Here is a 20,871-nt window from a genome sequence, read left to right on the forward strand (position 1 = left end):
CCTCTGCATGTGCTTTTTTCTTTTTTTTTTTTTAATCCTAGCTCAGACAGACGTTAGACTTGTTCTCAGCCCCTGTGGTGTCTGTTCCCGGCAGCCCAGCACATTCATAGCTATTATTGTTTCTTTTTTCTTCTTCCACTGATGAAGCCTAATTTGTCTGCATTTTTCCCCTTTGTGTGGGGTTGGATGTTCCTTCCTTCACCTTGTTGTTTGCAGCACAGTGGGTGTTTTAACTGTTGTATCCCTTTACAGAGGCCCTCAGCCTGGGTTCCCGCTTGGTTCTGCCTCATGTTCCTGCCATACTTCAGTATTTCAGCAAAACAATGTTAAGCATGGAGAAGGTAAAAAAGAAGAAATTTAGAGCCCAAGTCAGCAAAGAGCTGAACATACTTTCTAAGTAAGTGATTCTTTAAAGCTCAAAACAGTTGAAAACTTCGAAGGACAAAGGAGGCTCTTCATAATGGCTTGCAAATTAGAAACATTATGTTATATTTAAATCCAGAGCAGTTTAAAATACCTGGATCTGTCATTCACCTGGCAAGTTGCTGTTGTCTGAGGGGGAAAGTTTTCAGAAATTGGCTTTTTCTATTGCTAGTGCTCAAGGCCAGTACCTCTTGGGGTAGGAAAGGATACGGAAGTGACTACAGCCACATGCAGCTGAGTACTCAGGCTGTAGGCTTGTTCAAGGGAGGCACTGCACTTTAGCTCAAAAAGCATACATATCCATAGTTGTTTGATCAAGCTATGCTCAGGATATGGTTTAACCTGTTTCAAAACATTCTATGAAAGTCTTCTGTAGGAACTAGCTTGAGTATCCACAAAGGCTTTCCCTTCTTTTTTTTTTAAATCAAAAATATTAAAGACATGGCTCTTCAGACCAAGAGACACGTTATGCTTTCATATATTTCAGTGTGACACCTCCTGATGTCACTTCTTATGTGACTGAAGGCAAAATTTAGCCCCAGTGAGCTGGCTGCACATTTCAAACTAGGCTGACATTTGGGAAGTGACACTTCGGTAGTTTTAAAGCTGGTATTTGTCCATTTCCCACCCTGCTGCCCCCATGGAGGTCTCTCCTTTCCCTTGGTTTTGAGCAGCTTGGTTCTTTGAGCTCGCAGATGCCTGTGGCAAACGTGGTGACTTTCTGTGACTTCAAGGGGCCTCGCCAAGTGTTTAATATCATGGCTTCAGTGGGAAGCTCTGTTAGCCTGGGTACAGATGGATGTGCTGTGACACAACCTTATGGCAGTAGCACTGACTGATTTCTTCTTTACACTGTGCTGGTGATTAGATTGATATAAAAATAGTAAACTACCCTGTCTCATCATGTAGGATCAGCAAATTTATACAAGAAAAGAGTCAGAATTCAGTGCTTGTGAGCCTCCTCCTCCCTTTCCTTCACCAGAGTAACATTGACCAGGTAGGTTGAAATGACTTTTTTTTTTCTGTTATTAAACATATATTTTTCTTTTTATATAACAAGTAGGTTTGTTTAAGATGCAGTTAAAGGTGTTTTTATTGATTACATACCATTTCTTGTAATTAGCCTGAAATCAAATCTTCATTTGTTTGTAGTCTGCTCGACACCACTGTGTCGTTACGTGCTGATGTATATGAGCCACCCGATGCCTTGGGGGAATGCCGGTGCCCAGGCTGGGTCTGTTCCCCCTTTGACATAGGGAAAGTCTGCAGAAGCATTTATCCAGTCTTTATTTCCTTTGCTACTGAAATAAATGCTAAGCCATAGTGTCTGGACAGCAATATGAATATCTGTGATTGAGCACGCAGGACGTGCTGTGTAATGGCAGTGCTACTTTGGTCTGTTGCAAGATGAAAGGCAGACATTGTACAGTACTGTTAAGCTGGCCCTATATATTCTACTTCTATTCCCTTCACCTGCCGCTGTTAAAGAATCCATCTGTTAATACAGAAGTGTATCTCGGAATTGAAATTCTCCTTTAAAATCATAGATTCCTTAGGTGTGCCCAGGTTATGGGCTGCAGTTGAAAGAAGAAGAGCTCTTCATGCCTTAGGCTTTTGTACAAGCATTGAGGATACTGGTGTCTCTTTTGTCTGGAATTCCTGTTTCCCTCCCTGCCAAACCGTTTTTTCCAGAATACAGACTTATCTCTGATAAATGAATCTGTTCATTATTCAGCTTGACTGCCTGAGTCTTTGGATCAAGGTTTGGGTCTTGTTTTTCTTCAAAGACATGTAGTTGCTCAATGAGAGGTTTTATGCTTGAAGAAAGAACTGCTAAGCAACAACCTGTAATTTCTGCTTTGCATATGGTCATTTAATTGTTCACAGAGGATTCTCAGCTTTTAAATGTGTGAATCATTAGGGGACCATATATAATTTCAATTTAGGGAGATTGTACAAACATACGCTGCTGTTACTGTTTGCTTTGCAAATTAAAGAAAGACCTTTTTTTTAGCTCTGTTAGTTTTCCTGACCTTTGATTCATTTGAGGAAAGATACAAAAGAAGTCCTTGCTCTGAATGCACTCTGCTCTAACACTGTGCTTGCTATCTAATTGAGAAGCTGCAAATGTTTGAGTGTGATGAATGCATTGGATGTTCCCTGTGTATCTGTATCTGTGATGGGAATGAAATACAGCAAAGAAGTTAAGTGTCTTGAAATGTTTCCCAAGGAAATGAAATCATCTGGTGAGGTTTCAGTAGATATTGACAGCTGCCTGTCTGTCTCTTTCAGGACGCGGAGATTGACATTCTGGAGACAGTGCAGAACTTGTTGAGGCATTGCTCAAACCCCACAAGCTTTCTCAAACCTCTGGCAAAGCTTTTTTCCGTCATTCAGAACAAACTGTCTCGACAAAAGTTGTGTTTGGTATTTCAGGTATTGCCTTAAGTGTCTTTCTATACTTTGTTGGTTTTTTTCTTCTAACAGATCAAGAACCAAATAAATAGCTGTATTTATCATTGTTGTATATGAACTTAAAAAGCTTTTAATCTACATCATCTGTTAAGTGGAAGTAACAGAACTGCATGTGATAGACATTAATGAATGGGGAAAAGAGCTGTGAAACTTTTGGCTTACAGCCTGATTGATGTGAGCATCTCCAGGATTCTGTTGTGCGAGAGAAGCCAAACAAAGCACATTTCATCCATAACAAATCCTGTGTCTTTATGAAGTAAAAATGGCTTTCAGCAGCCTGAAGCTGAATTTTATTTGTTTTCTCTTCTTACAGATTTATAGTAGTCAGGCTGTTTTGTACTTTTCTGAAGTGACTTTGTAACGTTTTTTTCTCAGCAGAAAAATCCAGGAAACACTCAATATAGCTGTTTAGAAATTTAAGAATTTAAGACACATCTTCCAACTTGTGGAAGAAAAACACTGATGACAAAATGACTCTTATTAAGCTTTATCAGGTGAAAGGCTGATGTTGTTTTCTTTATTTTTAATCTCAAGTGGTTAGAATTAAAGTCTTGAGTCCTCCAACTTTTTAACACTTATATGAATTAAAATGTTTTCTTCCACGTTTATTTTTAGACTTTATCTGATTTGGACAGTGAGTTGAAATACATTACTGATGTTGTTAAGGTATGCACAATTTTTTTGATTGTTCCCTTTTTTCTCCCATAACATTGTGTTGTCATGTTTCTAGCCTTTTTCATGAATGACTTGTTGCTCTCTTTTAGCTGAATGCCTTTGATCAACGGCATCTCGATGATATCAACTTCGATGTGCGTTTGTCAGCATTCCAGTCGATCACAGCCCACATCAAAGAAATGCAATCAGTGGATATCAACTTCCTCATCCCTGTTATGCACAACTGCTTCTATACCATCCAGGTTGGCTGAATGTTCCTTCTCTTGCCTTTCACACCATGTTTTCATTATGAATCTAACTTTGACATTCTTTCCATTGGCTTTTTTTTTGACACTGGAGAACATTCGGAGAGTGTATTTGGGTCTTTTCATGAACACATGTTACAATGTTTCATCCATTTGCCTTTTTCCCCTGTGTGTCTGGAAGGACAAATACAATGCAGCAAGAAAACCAACCTAAGTAGGATGTACAAGTCCCTGCAACTATCAGGTCAACTTGTGCAGTAGAAAAGGCACGTTGCAATCTTGAAAGGCTGCTTTTCTTTCTATCGCAGCGTGTCCTTGTTGCGTGGGCCTGCTGAGGAGTTTGAAAGGATTCTTCCCGTTTGGAAGACTAGGCATTGGCTCAGATCTAGACCTTCTACAGGAAGGGCCTCAAGAGTTGGTAGAATTGTTGGGCCTCTGTAGGCTTTGTGATTTTGGGGGAGGAGAAAGGTGTCATAACCCAGCTCATGTGATCCAATCTCTTCATCCACTCAGCTAGGGGATATGGCTCTTAGTGACAACGCAAGCCTTTGCTTGACCAGTTTTATCCGCCGGCTGGCAGAAATCGACCATGCAGAAGATGACTACAGGGAGTTAATCCAGCACACTCTCCTGGAGTCTCTGCGAAGGGGGCTGAAGAGTAAGACTGAGGTAAGGCACTACCATCTGATGACACATCTCCAGCCGTCTTCAGGACACTAGGGCTTATGAGATTCTTTTTATAGATGATTTTTTCTGGCGAGTCCGTTGCTGGGATAAGAAATACAGGTACCCACTGTAGTCAGACTTACCCTTCATTTGAAATTCTGTAAAAATCTAATAAGTCAACACTGTGCTGTGTCGTGTTTCTCTGCCATTGTTTAGCTTTTCTCAGTAATAGCTCATTCTTTAGAGAAGAGAGTTTTCTTTAATTTGTGTGCAACCCAAAATATATGTTTATTTGCAGTTACCAAAGAATACCAAAGGACTCATTGGCCTAAAGTGTTTTGTAAATGGCAGCATGGCTGCTCTGAGGAGTGTTTAGCTGCCTTTCTAAGGGGTACTTAACCTACACCGCTTGCTGTTTGCAGAGCATCCAGCAGGACTACACATCATTGTTTGCCTGCCTTATTCAAACATTCCCAGCAAATCCTGAATTCCGAGATTTGGTCCAGTTGACCAACCGCAATGATCCTGACATGGACTTCTTTGAGAACATGAAACACATCCAGGTAAAAGACAACATGCATTCCCCTAGCACCTCTCTCCCCCTGCCAAAGCAAGAGCGTTTTACTGTAGAATAATGTTTGCCAAAGCATCTATGCACTACTGTTAAAGGTAAGTTGAACCTGTATCGTTAGGTGACATAAAAAAATGGTATGTGGGCATTGAAGGTATATGGGTGACTGTGAATCAAAGTCACAATTTGTTAGTATTTCTACCTATAAATATTTTGGTTTCATAACTTAGCAACACTATTTGTACCTTCTCCTAATTTGGCTAAAAGAAGTGATTTTGTTATAAGTGCTTGTTCATGTCGTCGAACAGGCATCTCCATCCCACTGCCAGCAGCACTGTGTCCTGAGGGTCCCTCTGACATAGGCAAAGAACAGATCTGTTTGACTAGCCTGTTCCCCGCTACCCTCTGTGCAGAGGTTGTGCGGCCCTTTTTCTTTCACAGGCCTTTTTGATTTCTTTAAATGCTGCACAAAGCTTGGCCTCTCTGTTACAGCATTCCTCATGCTTTCAGAGATGCAATCAGAGAGAGCCCTCATTACATCTGTAATTAAATTACAAGGGAAGAAAATTTCAATTTGATGTTAAATTTATCAGGCTTTATCATCTTACATCATTTATCTCTCTTGGCTGATACCTGAAGATGGCACATTCTTATGACTGTGAATTCACAGTGAAATATCCCATTGAGCTGGAATATTTGTTGATGCAAAAGACTGGTGAGAGCCCAGAGACTGAATAGAAAGGGTGTGATCTATCCTTGGAAAAAAACTGTGCTACATTTATGTCATGACTTAAAGCTGAGCCATTTTCAAGACTTTTGGGTGTGTGCGCTCTGGTCTGCTAGCTGTGTCTCATGAGCCACCTCATTCACTCTCTCTCATGTTTGTCTCAGATCCACAGGAGGGCACGAGCCCTGAGGAAACTGGCTAAGCAGCTCACTGAAAAAAAAATTGTGCTGTCCTCCAAATCCCTGCAGAACTACATCATGCCTTATGCTACTACCGCCATTTTTAATGAAAAAATGCTTAAGGTAGGTTTTTTAATTGGATGCCTCCATTTTGAATATTTTTACCTTTCTCGTATAGTTCTTATTCCAAGACTTACCGCTTTGAAAGGCTGATAGGGCTGTGGAGTGAGTGTTCCCCTTGCTGGTGAGAGTGCTGTCGCTCTTTTCAGTGGTGGAAGACAGGTTCAGAAGGTGCAGATTCAGTCTGGGCCCAATCCTGTATCTGCTAAACCTGTCCTGCATCTCCAACATGAATTTCTTGGCTGGGTTTTTGATTTGGGATTATTTTTGTTTGTGTTTTTTTGTAATCAAATGATGATTTTTTTCCCTGTTCCTCCAAACTAGTCACTTTATATTCTGTTTTGGTAAAGACTCTTCAGAGCAGACTAGTCACTATTTGGCAGCGGAGTATGTGTGGCAGGGAGCATAGGCTACAGCTAGTAATTGAGGTGGGAACAAATACTGTTTTCATGGGGGGTAAGGGTGAACTGCAGGAACTAGCTGAGAATTTGTGAAATCAGTAGCAGCTTTGTAATTAAAGCTTAAAGGGTGATATTTTGTTTATCACTTTTCATACCTTTTATTTAAAACACAAGAGGTGAAATTACTTGTAGTGCCAGTCCAGATAGACTTGTTGTTCGAGACTTGGAAAGCTGAGGTTTTACAAGTCTGTGTGGTTCCCTGCACACCATCAGCAGGACAGCAGAGCTGCTTATATCAGACCAAGCAAATGTGGCTTGTCTAATTCACTTACTGTCAGAAATCCTGTTTTGAAGCAGAAGCAATTAAAACTCAGGCACATGGCTTGGCTCCTGCAGCCATGCAGACTGCCCCAGTCAGTGGAGTGACTCCCATGTGACTGATGGGAGGTAAAAATGCATTGACTGAAGCTTTGGTGAAAAAAAATAACATATTTTGTTCCATATTTGCAATGGGTTAACAGTGTGAGTTTCTAGTTGGTCAGCGTGGGCCAGCAATGTGTGATATGTCTGCGGCTACGTGTCTTGACTGGTTCATACCTGGTTTTACCTCTTCACACAAGTGGGCCCATAGAATTGGTCATGTGAGGAAAAAATAAATATGGTTTTTTGTCCTTTGTTGCTTTGAGTGAAGGGTGCTTTAGACATTTGCTCAGCATGAATGCTAACAGCAATTGAATTTCTGTCTCTTGGGCAGCATGAAAATATGGTAACAGCCTCAGTTGAAGTTGTTGGAGCTGTCTGCCGGCATCTGTCCTGGTCAGCGTACTTGTACCACTTAAAGCATTTCATTCATGTCTTGCAAACGGGGCAGATCAGTCCAAAGTTGGGAGTCAGGTAGGTACTATGAGTGATGCTACTCTAGGTTCCTCCAAAGGCTGCTAAGACGAAATTCATTGTCTTAAGAAGGATCACATGGGTTTTTGCCTCTTCACTGGAATGAGAGATTGCCCGCTCTGAGGTGGCCTCATGCAAGTGAAAGTCTGGGTATGGCCTTGCAGTTAGATATGACGGAGCTGTGAAGGGTTAGCGGGTGTTTGCTCTCTCACACTGTCTCTCACTGTGTGCATGCCAGCATTAGCAGCTCCTGCTCTTGCCTGACTGTCCCTGTTCCTGGGCCACCTCCATTGCTGCAGCACTGCTGTCTGTGAGGCTTCACAGTGAGCTAGGTCACAGAACTCATCTAGCTGAAAAGCAACTTTTTTGACGGGGAGCAGGGGGGTTGTTCCTTCAGCATAAACCACCTCAAGCTGTGCTTTCACCGAGTCTGACTTTTTTTTAGAAGTGCCTTTACGGTTTTCCGTTATGTTGGTCTATGCCACTACTACTTTTTTTTGTGAAGAGATGATCTGTCTCTGTTTGTTTCTTCCATAGCTTGTTAGAGACAGTGCTGGAAGCCTTTCACTTTGACCATGAAACACTTGAAAAGCAGCTTATGACCATTGAGCACCAAGGTGAGCTTTCTGCTCCTGAGAATAGTTACAGTCCTTCTAATTGCTCCAAGCGCAGTTAGTCAAAAATTTGTGTTTTACTCTTGAGGTCAGCTACCCCCAGCTATTTAAAATGGGCATGTTGGAAAAGTAGCTCTGACTGATCTCCTCAGGAGTAGTATGGACTGTCCTCCTGTGTGTTGGCACCATGAGGAGAGGTAGAGCAAACCATCTCCACACTACCTTTCCATTCCCCTTAAACCAGGCCTCCATGGGCCAGAATACCCCAGACCAGGTTTATGGTAATTGGGAGTTTTCCAAGGGCTGTGCCCACGCACCGCATCTGAGCATTTTTGTCCTTGCTGTGAGCTGCTCTCAGTGTTATCAAAAACCTGGGCAGGTTGCTCTATGCCCTGGCCCTGACTCCCTCTGCAATTTCACTGAGGGAAACAGTAACTTTGGCTTGTTCACCACTGTGGTCTTTGGGATGTTCTGAGGAAGGAGGGTACTTCACAGCTGTGCTTGTCAGTACCTCTTGCCTTTTGAAATTATCAAATATAAGTGAATGGCACTTCTCTAATGTTTAAGGGCAGTGAGCTTTGTTAAACTGTCTGTGGAGTTCAGTCAAAGAACAATATAGTCTTTGCTTTAAGCCTAGCCCTGATGGGTGGTTTTCAGAAACCAGCATGCCGGGACTTCTCTTCCCAGTAAAACAACTCTGTTGCTTAGTGATCACTTGCTGGTGGTAGGCAGGAGTTCTGTCCATACCAAAGCCATCACAGGAGTCTCTTTTAAGGACTCCATTTTTGTACCCTCCTGCATTTATCAGTGTTTTTGACGATTACCTCACAGGAGCTGTTCCCATGGATCTTGAGCCAGTGATGGAGGGTGAAGAAGCCATGGAGCTGGAGCAGAGTGAAGGGGAAGAGGAGATGGTTGAGGAAAACAAAGGGGAGAATCTCCCTGAGGAGCCACCAGAACCTGTGCCAGTCCTGCCTGAGCAGGCAGCTAAGACATCTGAAGATGCTGAGCAAGTGACCAAAACTGTTTCTTTCTTACCACGAAATAAAGAAGAGCTGGAATGTCTGATCAAACACATCCAAGATACAGTTACATCCAACATCTTGCCCAAACTGCACAGATGTATTGTTGCAAAGGTGAGGATTTGACATTAGAAAGGCAATTTACAGATCTGCGCTGCTGCTGTAAGGGTTGGGGTGCTACTGCAAAGAGACCTGTTGAAACGTACCACACAAAACATGAGCACAGCTGGAGAGGGAGGCCACCTGAAAGAACAGAAGAGGCTTCACTCCATTTGGTGTTTCTCTGAGATTGCTGACAGTCTTTCTGGTCAATGTGGCTGTGGTGTCTTCGCTTCCCTGCTTTGAGCAGGATTGAGCCACACAGGTGAAACAATTCACTTCGTGCAGCCTGCTGAAAAGTTCTCAGTCACCTGTTAGCACCCAGTTTAGCTTCTGTATTCAAAATGCAGGAAATCTTCATCCTTTAGCTGTCTGGGTTTTTCCTGTAGTCAGTAGAGAAAGACAGCATCTCCAGAAATTGTCTGTCCCATCTTAAGAAAGGTGTTTAAGATGAATGAGACCAAATACTTTCTGGAAGTACTTCTTTCTCGCTCATCATTCATCCCAGTCACCTTAGACTAGATGTGAGTGAGATGAATCCTGCCCTTAATTTCTTCCAGTTTTGTTCTTCATCTATAAAGCAGATATGCCACAAGGTATGAGACAGCTGAGGGACAACACTTTAAGACTGCCTGACCCTTATCAAGCAAACTGTATGGCTATCTAAATGTATGATGTAGTTAAACCTTTTAGGGATGACTGAAATCATCATTGTAATGCTTAATATTGAAGTATGCTTCTGGAAAGCCTCTAACTTTTATATGGTACTCTCTGTCTATCTTCTCCCTTTTTTGTTATTCCTATTGTTTTCTGCCTGGGAGTGCACAGAGGAAGCTCACAGACTGCAATTCTTTTATTTTGCAATACAAGTCCATCCAGTGCAGTAAGTCACTTTTTGAGAAGATCTCCACCTAATTATAAACAGTGTTTATAAATTTTAGTTGGATCCTCCTGTAAACCACTTCTGAGGTCACAGTGTGAACATCCCTCTATGAAATGTAGCATCTTGGACAAATATACAATTGTGCTTGTTAAAATGCAGTCATGCTCTGTTGCTCAGCCTCAAGTCTTCGAGAACAGAGCTAACTTGCCATATTGGCCTCTTCTCAGGGTTTGCTGAGGAAACACAAGGTTTGTTTAAAACTGTTCGTATGTTAAACGTGCATTGTGTCTTGCTCTGTCTTATAAAGGTTAAAAGAGATGAGGAACACAAGCTCGTGAAATCCAGTGTTGTGAATGATGACGAAGTAGTTCGTGTGCCTTTAGCTTTTGCAATGATCAGGATGATGCAGTGTCTTCCCCAAGAAGTGATGGAAGCCAACCTGCCAAGGTAAAGTCCAGAAGAGCTCCTCGAATGCTCTTTGCTGTGCTGGGCATGAGTGCAGGCTTCTTTCTCAAGCTGTGGTCATGCACATGGATAAACGTAGGAGGGGCATTCTAACAGACCTTAAATACTTTTTTTAGAAACAGATTTTTCCTAGTGAAATACCCCGCTGTCTGCATTTGACTTCTGTAAAGCCAAGTTTGAAAGGAATTTGGTAAATCCTTAAATAAGAGCAGAGCGGTGAAGCAGGGTGCAGATGTAGGAGTGACAGAGATGAACAAAGAGTACTGTACAGAAGGAAAGGACAGTCTGTAAAATCTTTTGAAGGAGGATGGGTCTGTGTATGACTATAAAGCCTTTCTGTGACTGGCTTTGAACATAGATTTGGTTGTAAAACAACCCTGAAAAGCAGCCTTCCTAGTTAACAGTGTAATTAATTCTGCTCTCTTTGGGGGTGAGCTAAGCTGTCCATCTCTGCTTCCAGCATCCTGCTGAAAGTCTGCTCGTTCTTGAGGAACAGAGCCCAGGAAATCCGGGACATCGCCCGCAACACTCTCACTAAAATCATGGAAGTGTTGGGAGCGCAGTACCTGCTGTACATCTTAAAAGAGATGCAGTCCACTCTTGTCCACGGGTACCAGGTAATGCTGAATTTCTTCCTCTTCTGCTCTTTGTAGGTCTTTGTAAGTGTTAGGAGGAGAATCCAAAGGGAAATTTATTACCAATATTGTTTTGCACCGGAAGAGTAGTTGGTATAATACAACTAGATGCTATTTTTAGATCCTATATCATTCTTTGTTAGGCTAGATAGTATATAAACATATGTTAACTGAGGGACCGTAGCCAAAGAACTTATAGTCTAAGCAGGGAAGAAGAAGAAAGGATCTCCATTTTCCCAGTGAAGATTTGAGGTACAGAGATGAAGGATGAATTCCTGGTCCCATTAAAATTAGTGGGAATCTTTCCAGTAGCTTTGGTAGGGTCAAACATCATCAGAGGTGACTTGCCACAGAGACTGCACAGAGAGCATGTGGTGGAGATTCTAATTGCAGCCTTACTTCCTGAATGCAGAGCCAAGGCCCTGACTATTAATTCATCTTTCCTCTTTCCACAGATAACAATAGTTTCCTCTTTCCACAGATAACAATAATTTCCTATGTGTATTATCTCAGGGGGCAAACATGAGCTTCTAGCTACTGGAACTGTGAAAACACTGATTAGCACAGCCTAAAAATAGCAGTAAGAACACTGGGGAAAGAGGGAATTTTAGCCCTCCTGCTAGTGTGTGGAGGGACAGAGGTCCTCTTCCTGCCACCCACCCATGGATTCTCATCCTTCCAGTAGTTTTTCTGTAGTGAAAACTCAAATGCAGTATGTGAGTTGTGATGTCTCTGCTGTTGGATTCCCCCCTCCATCCAGTTACAAAAGTCATCCATGGAGGGGAGATGGAAACATGATTTTTCTCTTCTTCTCTAGCTCCACGTGCTGACTTTCACTGTGAACCTGTTACTGAAGGGCCTTACTAGCAAGCTCAGTGCTGGTGATTTGGATCCTTGCTTAGATATCCTGGTTGAGGTAAAAGCTATTGAAGATTGAAAGAAAGTGCACCATGGAGTGCTTGGGGGACACTCTGGGAAGAGCAGAGGGTTGTCTGGAGATCGCCTCATACTCGGTGGCGAACTGGGCTGATTGTGCATTTACTGCAGAGGAGAAAGACTGGTTTTAGTGAGGCATTAGCATACCCCTTGTAGAGGAACAAAGTACCTCTGAGAGTGTGCCCTGGGCCCTTCATCTTAGGAGGGAATTGGTTCGAGATTAAGACATGTAATTGTTTTGCCATGTGCTCTAGATGGCTAAGCAATAGTCAGCAGAGATCTAGTCAGTGCAGACCACAGGGCCCAGGAGCTCAGCTGGCAATCCAGAAAGGGGGTACATTTGAATGTCTTGATCTGACTGGATTCTCGCTCCTTGTCACAACACCACAGAGGGGTATGAGAACAGGTTCTCCCACTAGTTTGCTGGGACTGGGGTGTTGTATATTGACAAAGGAAAGGCAGGTGTGATTTGTGGGGCCCTCAGGGAATTGGTGGTTTTTTTTTTTGTTTTTTGTTTTTTTTTTTGTGGATAGGGAAAAAATAGCCTGGTTCTGCTGTTACTGCATGAATCCAGCTCTACTTTTTTGCTCCTCTCATTCACTTCTGTTGGCTGCTTTCCAAAGATTTTCAACCAGGAGCTGTTCGGGGATGTAGCTGAAGAGAAAGAAGTGAAGGGAATTGTCTCCAAGGTCATGGAAGCGCGCAAGAGCAAGAGTTACGATTCCTATGAAATTCTTGGAAAATATATAGGGAAGGGCCAGGTGACCAAACTTATTCTGCCATTGAAAGAGGTAAGAAAAGGCAGCCATAGCCTTTCTTAAGCCCAGAGCACTCTTAATTGTGTATGATCTAGAAGAAACTCTAGAGCATCTAGTTGCTACTGTGGCATTACTTACATAATCCAGCTCTAGCTACTCATTTTCCTCTTGGAAGCCAGTCTGCACCAACTTATAAAGTGAGACTTTGCTATAAACGTCCAGGAGAAAGAGTGGTGTTTTGGGAAGCTTTCTGCCGAGCTAGAAAGGAAACATCCCACTGTGGTTGTTCAATTCCCTCTGCCTCTGCATCAATGACTCTTGTTAATGCTGTTTACTCTGGTGCTATAAATTCTGCAGACTATTTAATGACCGGACCCCTTGTGCATAAAGAAAATCTTGCCAAAATGTATTAAGGCTCTGTCTATGTGGAATAAAAGTTTGTGCAGAGATGTAGTTGTTTCAGAGGGATATGCGCTGGTGGAGAAATGTTTGCTTGTGAGATATGGAATGTCCTGGTGGTGCAGGGAGAATGGGCAGGAGCCTGAGAACAGACTGGAGGGAAAAGGAAGGGATGTTGGGGCAGAGCTGAGATGATGGGATATTCTTCGTGTAGAGAGCTTGGGAATGGAGGCAGTAAGTGAAGACAGAGGAATTGTTCTGGCTTTTCCTGTGACTTCTCAGAGCAGATGGCAGATCATTACCCTCCCGTTGCATTTTGACCAAGTCTCATGGTGGTTTCTTTGCAGATTCTGGAAAGCACCACAAGCCTGAAGAAAGTCCGGAAGGTGCATGAGGCACTGCGTCACATCATGGCAGGGCTGATCTTCAATTCAGACATGAACGCAGAATCCCTTCTCCTCCTCAGTCACGGTCTCATCAGCGAAAACTTGCCTCTGCTCACTGAGAAGGCCAAGTGAGTTCCAGGCCACAACCTAGCTAGTCTGTTATCGGTTGGGGGGTTACCTGCAAAAATAGCAACTCTCAAATCCAACTGATAAATCTGTAAGGGCTTCCTTCCTTTTATTTGCCCTTTGTTTTTGATATGAGCAAATTATTTGGACAGCCACAGGGCAGGGAGAAAGCTTGGAAATGGAAATGAACATTTTCTGAACTTACGGGAGTCTGCCCTTATAGGTGCTCAAGGTCTTCAGGAAGGCTTTTTCACCATCTGATAAGCTGGTATATGGATTTGGGTGAAGGGAGAGTGTGTGCGTATGTGTGTGTAGGAGGGAACTACAAATGAGCATGTAAGAGGCCTTTAGGGTCCTGGGCATTTTTATGGAGTCAGGAACAAGAGAAACTGGCCTGCCACTTACTTCAGAGCTGGTGCAGAAGTCAGGGAGAATAGCTGTGAGATTTCCTCTCCATTTGGTGGCGTCACTGTTCAGAACTGGGTTCAGGTGTCTCGTATGTCCTCTTGCATAGGCTGGCTTGCACTATGATCCGAAAGCTGTTTGCAGGCCCCTTGGAGCAATTTTAAAAAGCCATCAGTAATTATTGCTCCCTTAAGTGAAAAACACTTAGCAGAGATTTCTACATAGCCATTCTGCCTTGAGTTGCGATGGATAACAAGGAGTGTCAAGCTCCATCAGTTACCAGCCCTCTGCTGAGGGAGGTGTGTTTTTTAAACTGCTCTGGCTATACCAGAAGCACTTGCCAAGCAATGCTTAGATACAGCCAATGTCCAGGGGTGAGAAGGCCTGGCTATTGTGGGACAGTCAGTAAATGAAGTGTCTGTAAATGTGGACAGATGTGGAAGGGTGGTATGTTCACTTGGGAGGAACTACCAAGGTTTTGCCTGTTCATTGAGGAGAAAATAATGGAGATGTTATGCAAATGAATGTGTATTTGTTGGTCTGCACAACAGTGACATTGTTCTCAAGCCTGAGAATCCTGTCTGTTCTGTTGCTCTTAAGTTCAGTTTATTTCATTGTGTTCTGGCTGTGACCTGATTTTGCTTGCTGTGTGGGCAGCAACCAAGCACAGCCCAGCTTTCTCCAGTCCCAACAGCAAGCTTGTCCTGGAGAGGGCTGAAATCTAAATTTTCCTCTTTTGCCTTGCACTGTTTTTCAGAACAAAAGTTGCGCCCCCTCCAGATCCTCGTCTGCAACCAGAAAGCTGCCTGCTGCTTCAGCCCACTCCCACCCGAGGAGGGCAGAAAGCACCTGTCAGCAGCAGGACTAACATGTCTATCCTGATTGAATCAGGACTTCGGGTAAGGATCTCCTCAGATACAAAGAGAATGCTTTGAAATCAAAAAAAAATTTTTTAAGAATCCAAAGGAAGGCATCTTGGTCGTATATTTTATTAAACATAGCCACTTCAACCTAGCTTTATTTTGCATGTAGTAACTTCAGTGATGCCTCTTACAGAGCTATAAAAAGTGCTTACTGTGTTACAGATATTTTAATGGAATATGGCATAAATTCTGCTATAACCTGAATAAATGTGTGACTTGATTTGAGTCATTTGAGTCACGGCGTGACTTTGAGATGAATGTCTTCTATGTCTTTTTATGCCAGTTGCTACATATGAGCCTGAAGAGATCCAAAATAAATTCCTCCGACGAGCATGTTTTGGAAATGTTAGATCCTTTTGTTCAGCTGCTTATGGACTGCCTGAAGTCCATGGATGTCAAGGTACAGTTCTGAGCTGACACCTGTCCCTACTGCTAAGAAGAGTCTAGCCCACAAATGTCATTTCACAATTGAACTGCACGGGAAGAGAAAGGCATCTGGTTTTCAAACCTGATTTCATAGGCATGCAGATAAACAAGTTGTTTGAAGACTTGATATCCTAAGGGGGAGGAGTGGTTGTTGCTGATGGAGGACAGAATGCTCTGCCCCTAGCGCTGCAGGTTCACCTATGGTCACGGTCTCCTGGAGCATGTTCATATCAGTACTGTACAGACCTCACAGACCATCTGTGGCTGCTCAGAACAGTGTTGTCATAGACATTGTTTCTCTTGATCCATCTGTAATGTCTTTATCCCCAGCATCCCAGTCAGCCTCCTTTTTGGGCAGCTTTGGGGTTGAGTGAGCCTAGGAGGGAATATGCTGACCTTGGAGTTTCCCAGGAATGAAAGGCAGACCCTGTACACCAATAGATACCTGGAGCAAGACTTTCAGGTGACCTGGGTTTCTGGCAGAGTGACTTCGAGGGCACCTCTGCTTCAGAAAGAGTTCCCACCATCTGCTGAATCAGCCCGTTGTTAATGCCTTGCCCTAGGAAAATCAAAGGTGGAGAATTAGGGAGTGGAGTAGAGAGCTTTGTATTGCATATGAATGGTTTTAAAGAGCTGATTTTGTTGACTAGTTCCCTTTTGCCACATTTGCAGATAGACTGGCCCTGTCTGTAGCAGTTAGAGTAAAAAAGGTGTTCTTTCAGTGTCATTGCACCCACATTGCTGTCCTTTGGCTCTTTCTCACAGGTGATAACTGGTGCTCTGCAGTCCTTAGTATGGATTTTGAAGTTCCCGTTACCTTCAGTCAATCTGAATCTGGAGCCACTAATCAAGCAGCTTTTCCTCTTGCTGAAAGAATTCGCCAAGACAGGAGTAGCCAAAGGCCAGAATTTCCACTTGATTGTGAACTGTTTCAAAGTAAGTCAGACCCAACTCTGCTCACCTCTACTTTATGTTTAACTTTGTGGAATGAGACTTGTGCAACTGCACATCCCTCCTGCAGCTGACTCTGGAGAGGCAGCCTGGAGACCACAAGGTAGGGAGGAAAAAGAGGTCTTGCTGATTCTCTCCCACGTGCAAATTTGGAGAAAGTTACCCCAACAATTGCAAAGTCTGGAGTCGAGGGAGAGTATGACAGAAAAACAAAAAAAGCTTCTGTAGAACAATCTTGTTACTACCCTTTCTTTTGAGAGGTGTCAGTTTTGTACCTGAATATCTTGCTTTTAACATAATTCATTGAAGTAAACCCTCACAGCTGAAGGGAAGAGGGCAGTTAAAACAGTAATAACTTTTACTCTTTGAAGTGTCTTCCTGTCGATGTCTTTTAAACACTTTGTTGAATTAATTACAACTTCATGATCATAAGGGAAAGTTAGAGTAAATAATGCTGAATTCTAGTGCTGGAAGAATCTTCCCCTCTGCCTGGCTGCATTCCTGCATCCTTATTCGTGTTCACGAGCATCCCCACTTATTTCAAGGACCTGTCTGAATTCATATGTATTTGCTTATGTTCAGTTTTTGTCCTAAAATTGCCAGCTGAAAGCAATATGATGAGAATAGTGTTGTCTACATGTTTCAGAGAAGTAGTCTGTACTTTCAAACCAAAGTGGTGTAAACGGAGTCAGGCTTTGTGCAGGCTCACATTTTATGGCACCGCATGTATATTGACAATGTGCAATTTGATTTTTGCAGTCTGTAACAATACTTGTGAAGAATGCAAAGAGCCACATAACAGACAAGCAGCTCCAAGTGTTGCTTGGCTTTGCTGAAGAAGACATTTATGATTCATCACGCCAAGCTACTGCCTTTGGCCTTCTCAAGGTATTTCTGTGCAGCAATTGTATAGGTTCTGTGAGCCGCTGGAATGAGAGTGATTCTACCTCTGGTAACAGCCTGTAAGATCTTGTGTCAGAGACAGGTCACAGAATGCTCTAAAGGCTCTCTGTTATAGAAAAAAGCAGCAAAATTTTACTGTTTAGCTTGTGGCTGTTTAAAATTGTTTGGGTGGTGATTTTATGCACATCTAGTGCCTGTGAGCATTTGAGTCTGAGGATGTTTTTGCTAAAGAATCCACATCTCTGACCTTTAGCTTTGTGTCTTCCAAAAGAAATAGATCACCTTTTTAAGCCACTTTTTTTTTTTTTCCTTGAAGTCCCTCTGTCTATGTTTGAAGATGCGAAAACCCCAGTATTAATGTACTATCTGAGAAAAGTGTAGCCCCAGGTTATAATACTACATCTTGTACTGTGCAACCAAAATAGTGTGACCCTAGCTGTGCTTTCATGTTTTAGGCCATTTTATCTAGGAAGCTGATTGTTCCTGAAATCGATGATGTGCTGCAGAAGGTTGCCCAGCTGGCCATCACGGGCCAGAGTGAGCCTGTGCGAGTCCAGTGCAGGCAGGTTGGTAGAATAAGTCTCTCATCTTACTTTATTTACAGCAGTCTAACAGGATAGAGGGCTTAATGTGGCCATCTCAGCTCTCAGAGATGTGTCTTTGTCCTGCTGAATCTTCAACCCTGTTTCCCCTTCTTACTAATCCTTATCCCCTTGTTATCTGGCTGGCTTAGTTATTGTGGCAGACACATAGCACAAGCAGGCTGCTTGCCCGTAGTGAAAACCCATGACATAGCTTCAGAGAGAGCTACTGGGCAGCAGTGATATTGTCCCTCCCTTGGAGGCCTTTAGGCCCATGTAACTAAGGTCTTGCCTTTTTTTGTATCTCAGCAGAAGAGAATTTGCCATTATTTGTGGTTCCTGCCCGTTACTACTTTCCTCTTTCTAGCCTAAAAACAGCCAAAATACAGCATTGGTTGCTTCATTTCAGACATTGGAGTGTGGATGGAGCAGGGGCTGTGCTTAATTAAATGGTGCATTTTCATAGTTACAGAATTAATTTTGAAGGATGCTGATGAATCTCTGTTAACAGAAGCCTGATTAAGTCATGATAATACTCTGGAGACTGATCTGGCAGAAGTCAAGCACCTGCAGATCCTGTTCCAGGCGTAGAGCTTGAGATCAGTTGTCCGCTTCTGGGATAGGAACTTGCACACACAGAGGGAAGGGGTATCTCTCCTAAACTTGCTGCTCCACCATCATATTTGCCTCATAACCTTTTTAAAAGCTTTTCTTAGTGTTTCTGGTAACTCCTCTCTGTGTTTTATTCCAGATTTACTTAAAATATATTCTTGACTACCCCCTTGGTGACAAGCTGAAACCCAATTTGGAGTTCATGCTCGCACAGCTGGAGTGAGTTTATATCCCCCACATTTCTGTCAGAACAAAGCTTTGTTGCTTAGATGTGATTTAGTGGCCTTCTGGTGTGCCAAAGGGCTGTTCATAACGAGCAGAGGGTGTGGCTGCAGTCTTGATTTTCTTGGCTCTTTTAGAGCCAAAAAAGCCAAAAAAAAAAGAGCCAAAAAAACTACTTTTTTTCAGAGGTGGATGTCTGGTAAATATAGGAACTTTCTATTCCTCTGTTTCCTAGTTAGCTTTGTTGCTTTTTACCCATTTGTAGACAAAGGTTCTGTTGTTTGCTTAGTGGTTAACCAGCTGCACTGCTTGTGAGCCAGGTGAACTGGAAGATCCAGAAGGAATAAGGGAAAGTGCAGTTGTCTGACTGCTGTCCCATGGTAGTAGCCTGAATTGCTTCAGGCCCAGTTGATATCAACTGCACCAATTCAGCAGTATGGAGAGGAGAGTGTGCCCAAAACCTCCTTCTGAGCATGACCTCTCCCTTGCTCAAAGTGACAGTAGTTGACATGTGCCCTCCAGCATCATAACACTGTGCTGTTGTGCTGACTCAAGTTGACTGGAGCCCCGTTTCATCCATTTTTGTCTGCCAGCGCCCATCATCTGCGAGTCAGAGTTGATAGGCCTGTTGCTTCCTTTCTCCTGAGTACCAGAACAGGTGTCTGGTAGTTGTTGTAGAAGGATCCCTGGCAGTGTGTATTACTGGGCATTGGCCATTCTTATAAATCATTAGCAACTTTCCATGGAATGAACCCAGCTGCAATTGTTAATTATTTCTTTGCAGTTACGAGTATGAAACTGGAAGGGAGTCTGCGCTGGAGATGATTACATACCTTTTTGACATGTTCCCACAGGTAACGAGCAGCCTATGGTACGAAGCATGAAGCAGTCAATTCTTGTCAGGTGTTTGCAGTGACAGCATTTTCAGAGCAGTTTATATTGGGAGCACTTGGTAGTTCATATTATCTCCTATCATGAGCAGAATGTTCACTTATCTCAAAGAACTTGGCTGTGCTCCAAAACAGAAATGACATGCTGGAGAGTCTGTAGTACTTCATTACCTAATGTGCTCAGTCTGCAAGTAAAATAGAGCTCTGTCAGCAGGAATTTGGATAACTTTATGGTGATTTACGCTAGGAAGAAACACAACCAGTTAAGGAAGTTGTGTATGAAAAGAAAATGAAATCAAGAGTTTTCCTGTTGTGGGCTTTCCTTAACATCCATAAGGGATGTTGTTGACTGAACTGATATGTGACGTACCACATCTGTTCCTTGCTTTCCAGCCAGGCCAACAGGCTTTTACAGTGGGATGGATCAAAATTAGAGCTAAAAAATTAACTCTGCATCTATGTAGGCTAACATACACAAAATGTTATGCTGACTCTGAGCTCTGCAGCTGGAGCTTGACTGAGTACATATGAGACTGAGAGAAGTGCAATGAAGCAAGTATTTGGGAGGAAGGAAGAAAAATTCTGCACTGTCAGCTGTGCTTCTCTACCCCCTGATTAGATAAAGTGTCTCAGCGTGGTTCCCAGCCACTCTGAAGTAGCAAAGCACTGCTATCCCTGTGTTACAGAAGGGCCTTTGAGCCTGATTGCCAGAGTACTTAGGAACCTCTGCCTATTTCAATGAGAGTTAGACATTTAAATGCTCTTTAAGGTTTGAGACTAAGTTGCTGTCCCAGGGCCATTTTAGCAAGTCTGTGTCAGAGCAGGGATGGTGCTGTCCTGTCCTCCCTGCATGCTCCAACAACTGGATCATCTCCTCCTTTCTGTTCAGCTGCCTTGACATGGTCTCCCCTTGGGGCTGGCATTGTTCCTGTACGCTGTACAGTAAATACCCTGCTTTTTCCGTTTAAATGCCAGAAGCTCTTTGGAGATGTGCAGTTAACTGACAGCCTGACTGATGCTTGTTTCCTTCTAGGAGCTCCTCCACAAATACTGTGGGCTGTTTTTTCTGTCTCTTTGTATGATGATGGTAAATGATGACTCTGCCAAGTGCAAAAAGATGGCGGCTTTGACATGTAAATCTCTGCTCAGTAAGATAAACAATGAAAAACAAGATCTGATGTTTTCACTGGTCACAGAGTGGTTTCACAGCAAGAAGGTATTTGTTGTCTTTTCATTGATCGGATCTAGACTCTACTCGT

At 42.9% G+C, this 20,871-nt stretch overlaps 1 protein-coding gene across 1 annotated transcript in view; it reads left to right on the forward strand.

Moving 5' to 3' along the window:
• UTP20 (UTP20 small subunit processome component) overlaps positions 1-20,871 on the forward strand; it is a 66,007-nt gene that overhangs the window by 35,678 nt on the left and 9,458 nt on the right. The window contains exons 31-54 of the mRNA XM_026109508.2: positions 253-397; positions 1,333-1,420; positions 2,716-2,859; positions 3,514-3,564; positions 3,663-3,815; positions 4,332-4,487; positions 4,907-5,047; positions 5,947-6,084; positions 7,237-7,376; positions 7,914-7,993; positions 8,822-9,126; positions 10,302-10,441; positions 10,920-11,076; positions 11,912-12,010; positions 12,654-12,821; positions 13,535-13,701; positions 14,862-15,003; positions 15,311-15,427; positions 16,219-16,389; positions 17,164-17,292; positions 17,763-17,873; positions 18,640-18,719; positions 19,507-19,576; positions 20,646-20,828. Coding sequence (XP_025965293.2) covers positions 253-397; positions 1,333-1,420; positions 2,716-2,859; positions 3,514-3,564; positions 3,663-3,815; positions 4,332-4,487; positions 4,907-5,047; positions 5,947-6,084; positions 7,237-7,376; positions 7,914-7,993; positions 8,822-9,126; positions 10,302-10,441; positions 10,920-11,076; positions 11,912-12,010; positions 12,654-12,821; positions 13,535-13,701; positions 14,862-15,003; positions 15,311-15,427; positions 16,219-16,389; positions 17,164-17,292; positions 17,763-17,873; positions 18,640-18,719; positions 19,507-19,576; positions 20,646-20,828 — 3,275 coding nt within the window. The remainder of the gene's footprint in view (positions 1-252; positions 398-1,332; positions 1,421-2,715; positions 2,860-3,513; positions 3,565-3,662; positions 3,816-4,331; positions 4,488-4,906; positions 5,048-5,946; positions 6,085-7,236; positions 7,377-7,913; positions 7,994-8,821; positions 9,127-10,301; positions 10,442-10,919; positions 11,077-11,911; positions 12,011-12,653; positions 12,822-13,534; positions 13,702-14,861; positions 15,004-15,310; positions 15,428-16,218; positions 16,390-17,163; positions 17,293-17,762; positions 17,874-18,639; positions 18,720-19,506; positions 19,577-20,645; positions 20,829-20,871) is intronic.

This window comes from Dromaius novaehollandiae, chromosome 1 (assembly GCF_036370855.1).
Source record: "Dromaius novaehollandiae isolate bDroNov1 chromosome 1, bDroNov1.hap1, whole genome shotgun sequence".
NCBI lineage: Eukaryota > Metazoa > Chordata > Aves > Casuariiformes > Dromaiidae > Dromaius > Dromaius novaehollandiae.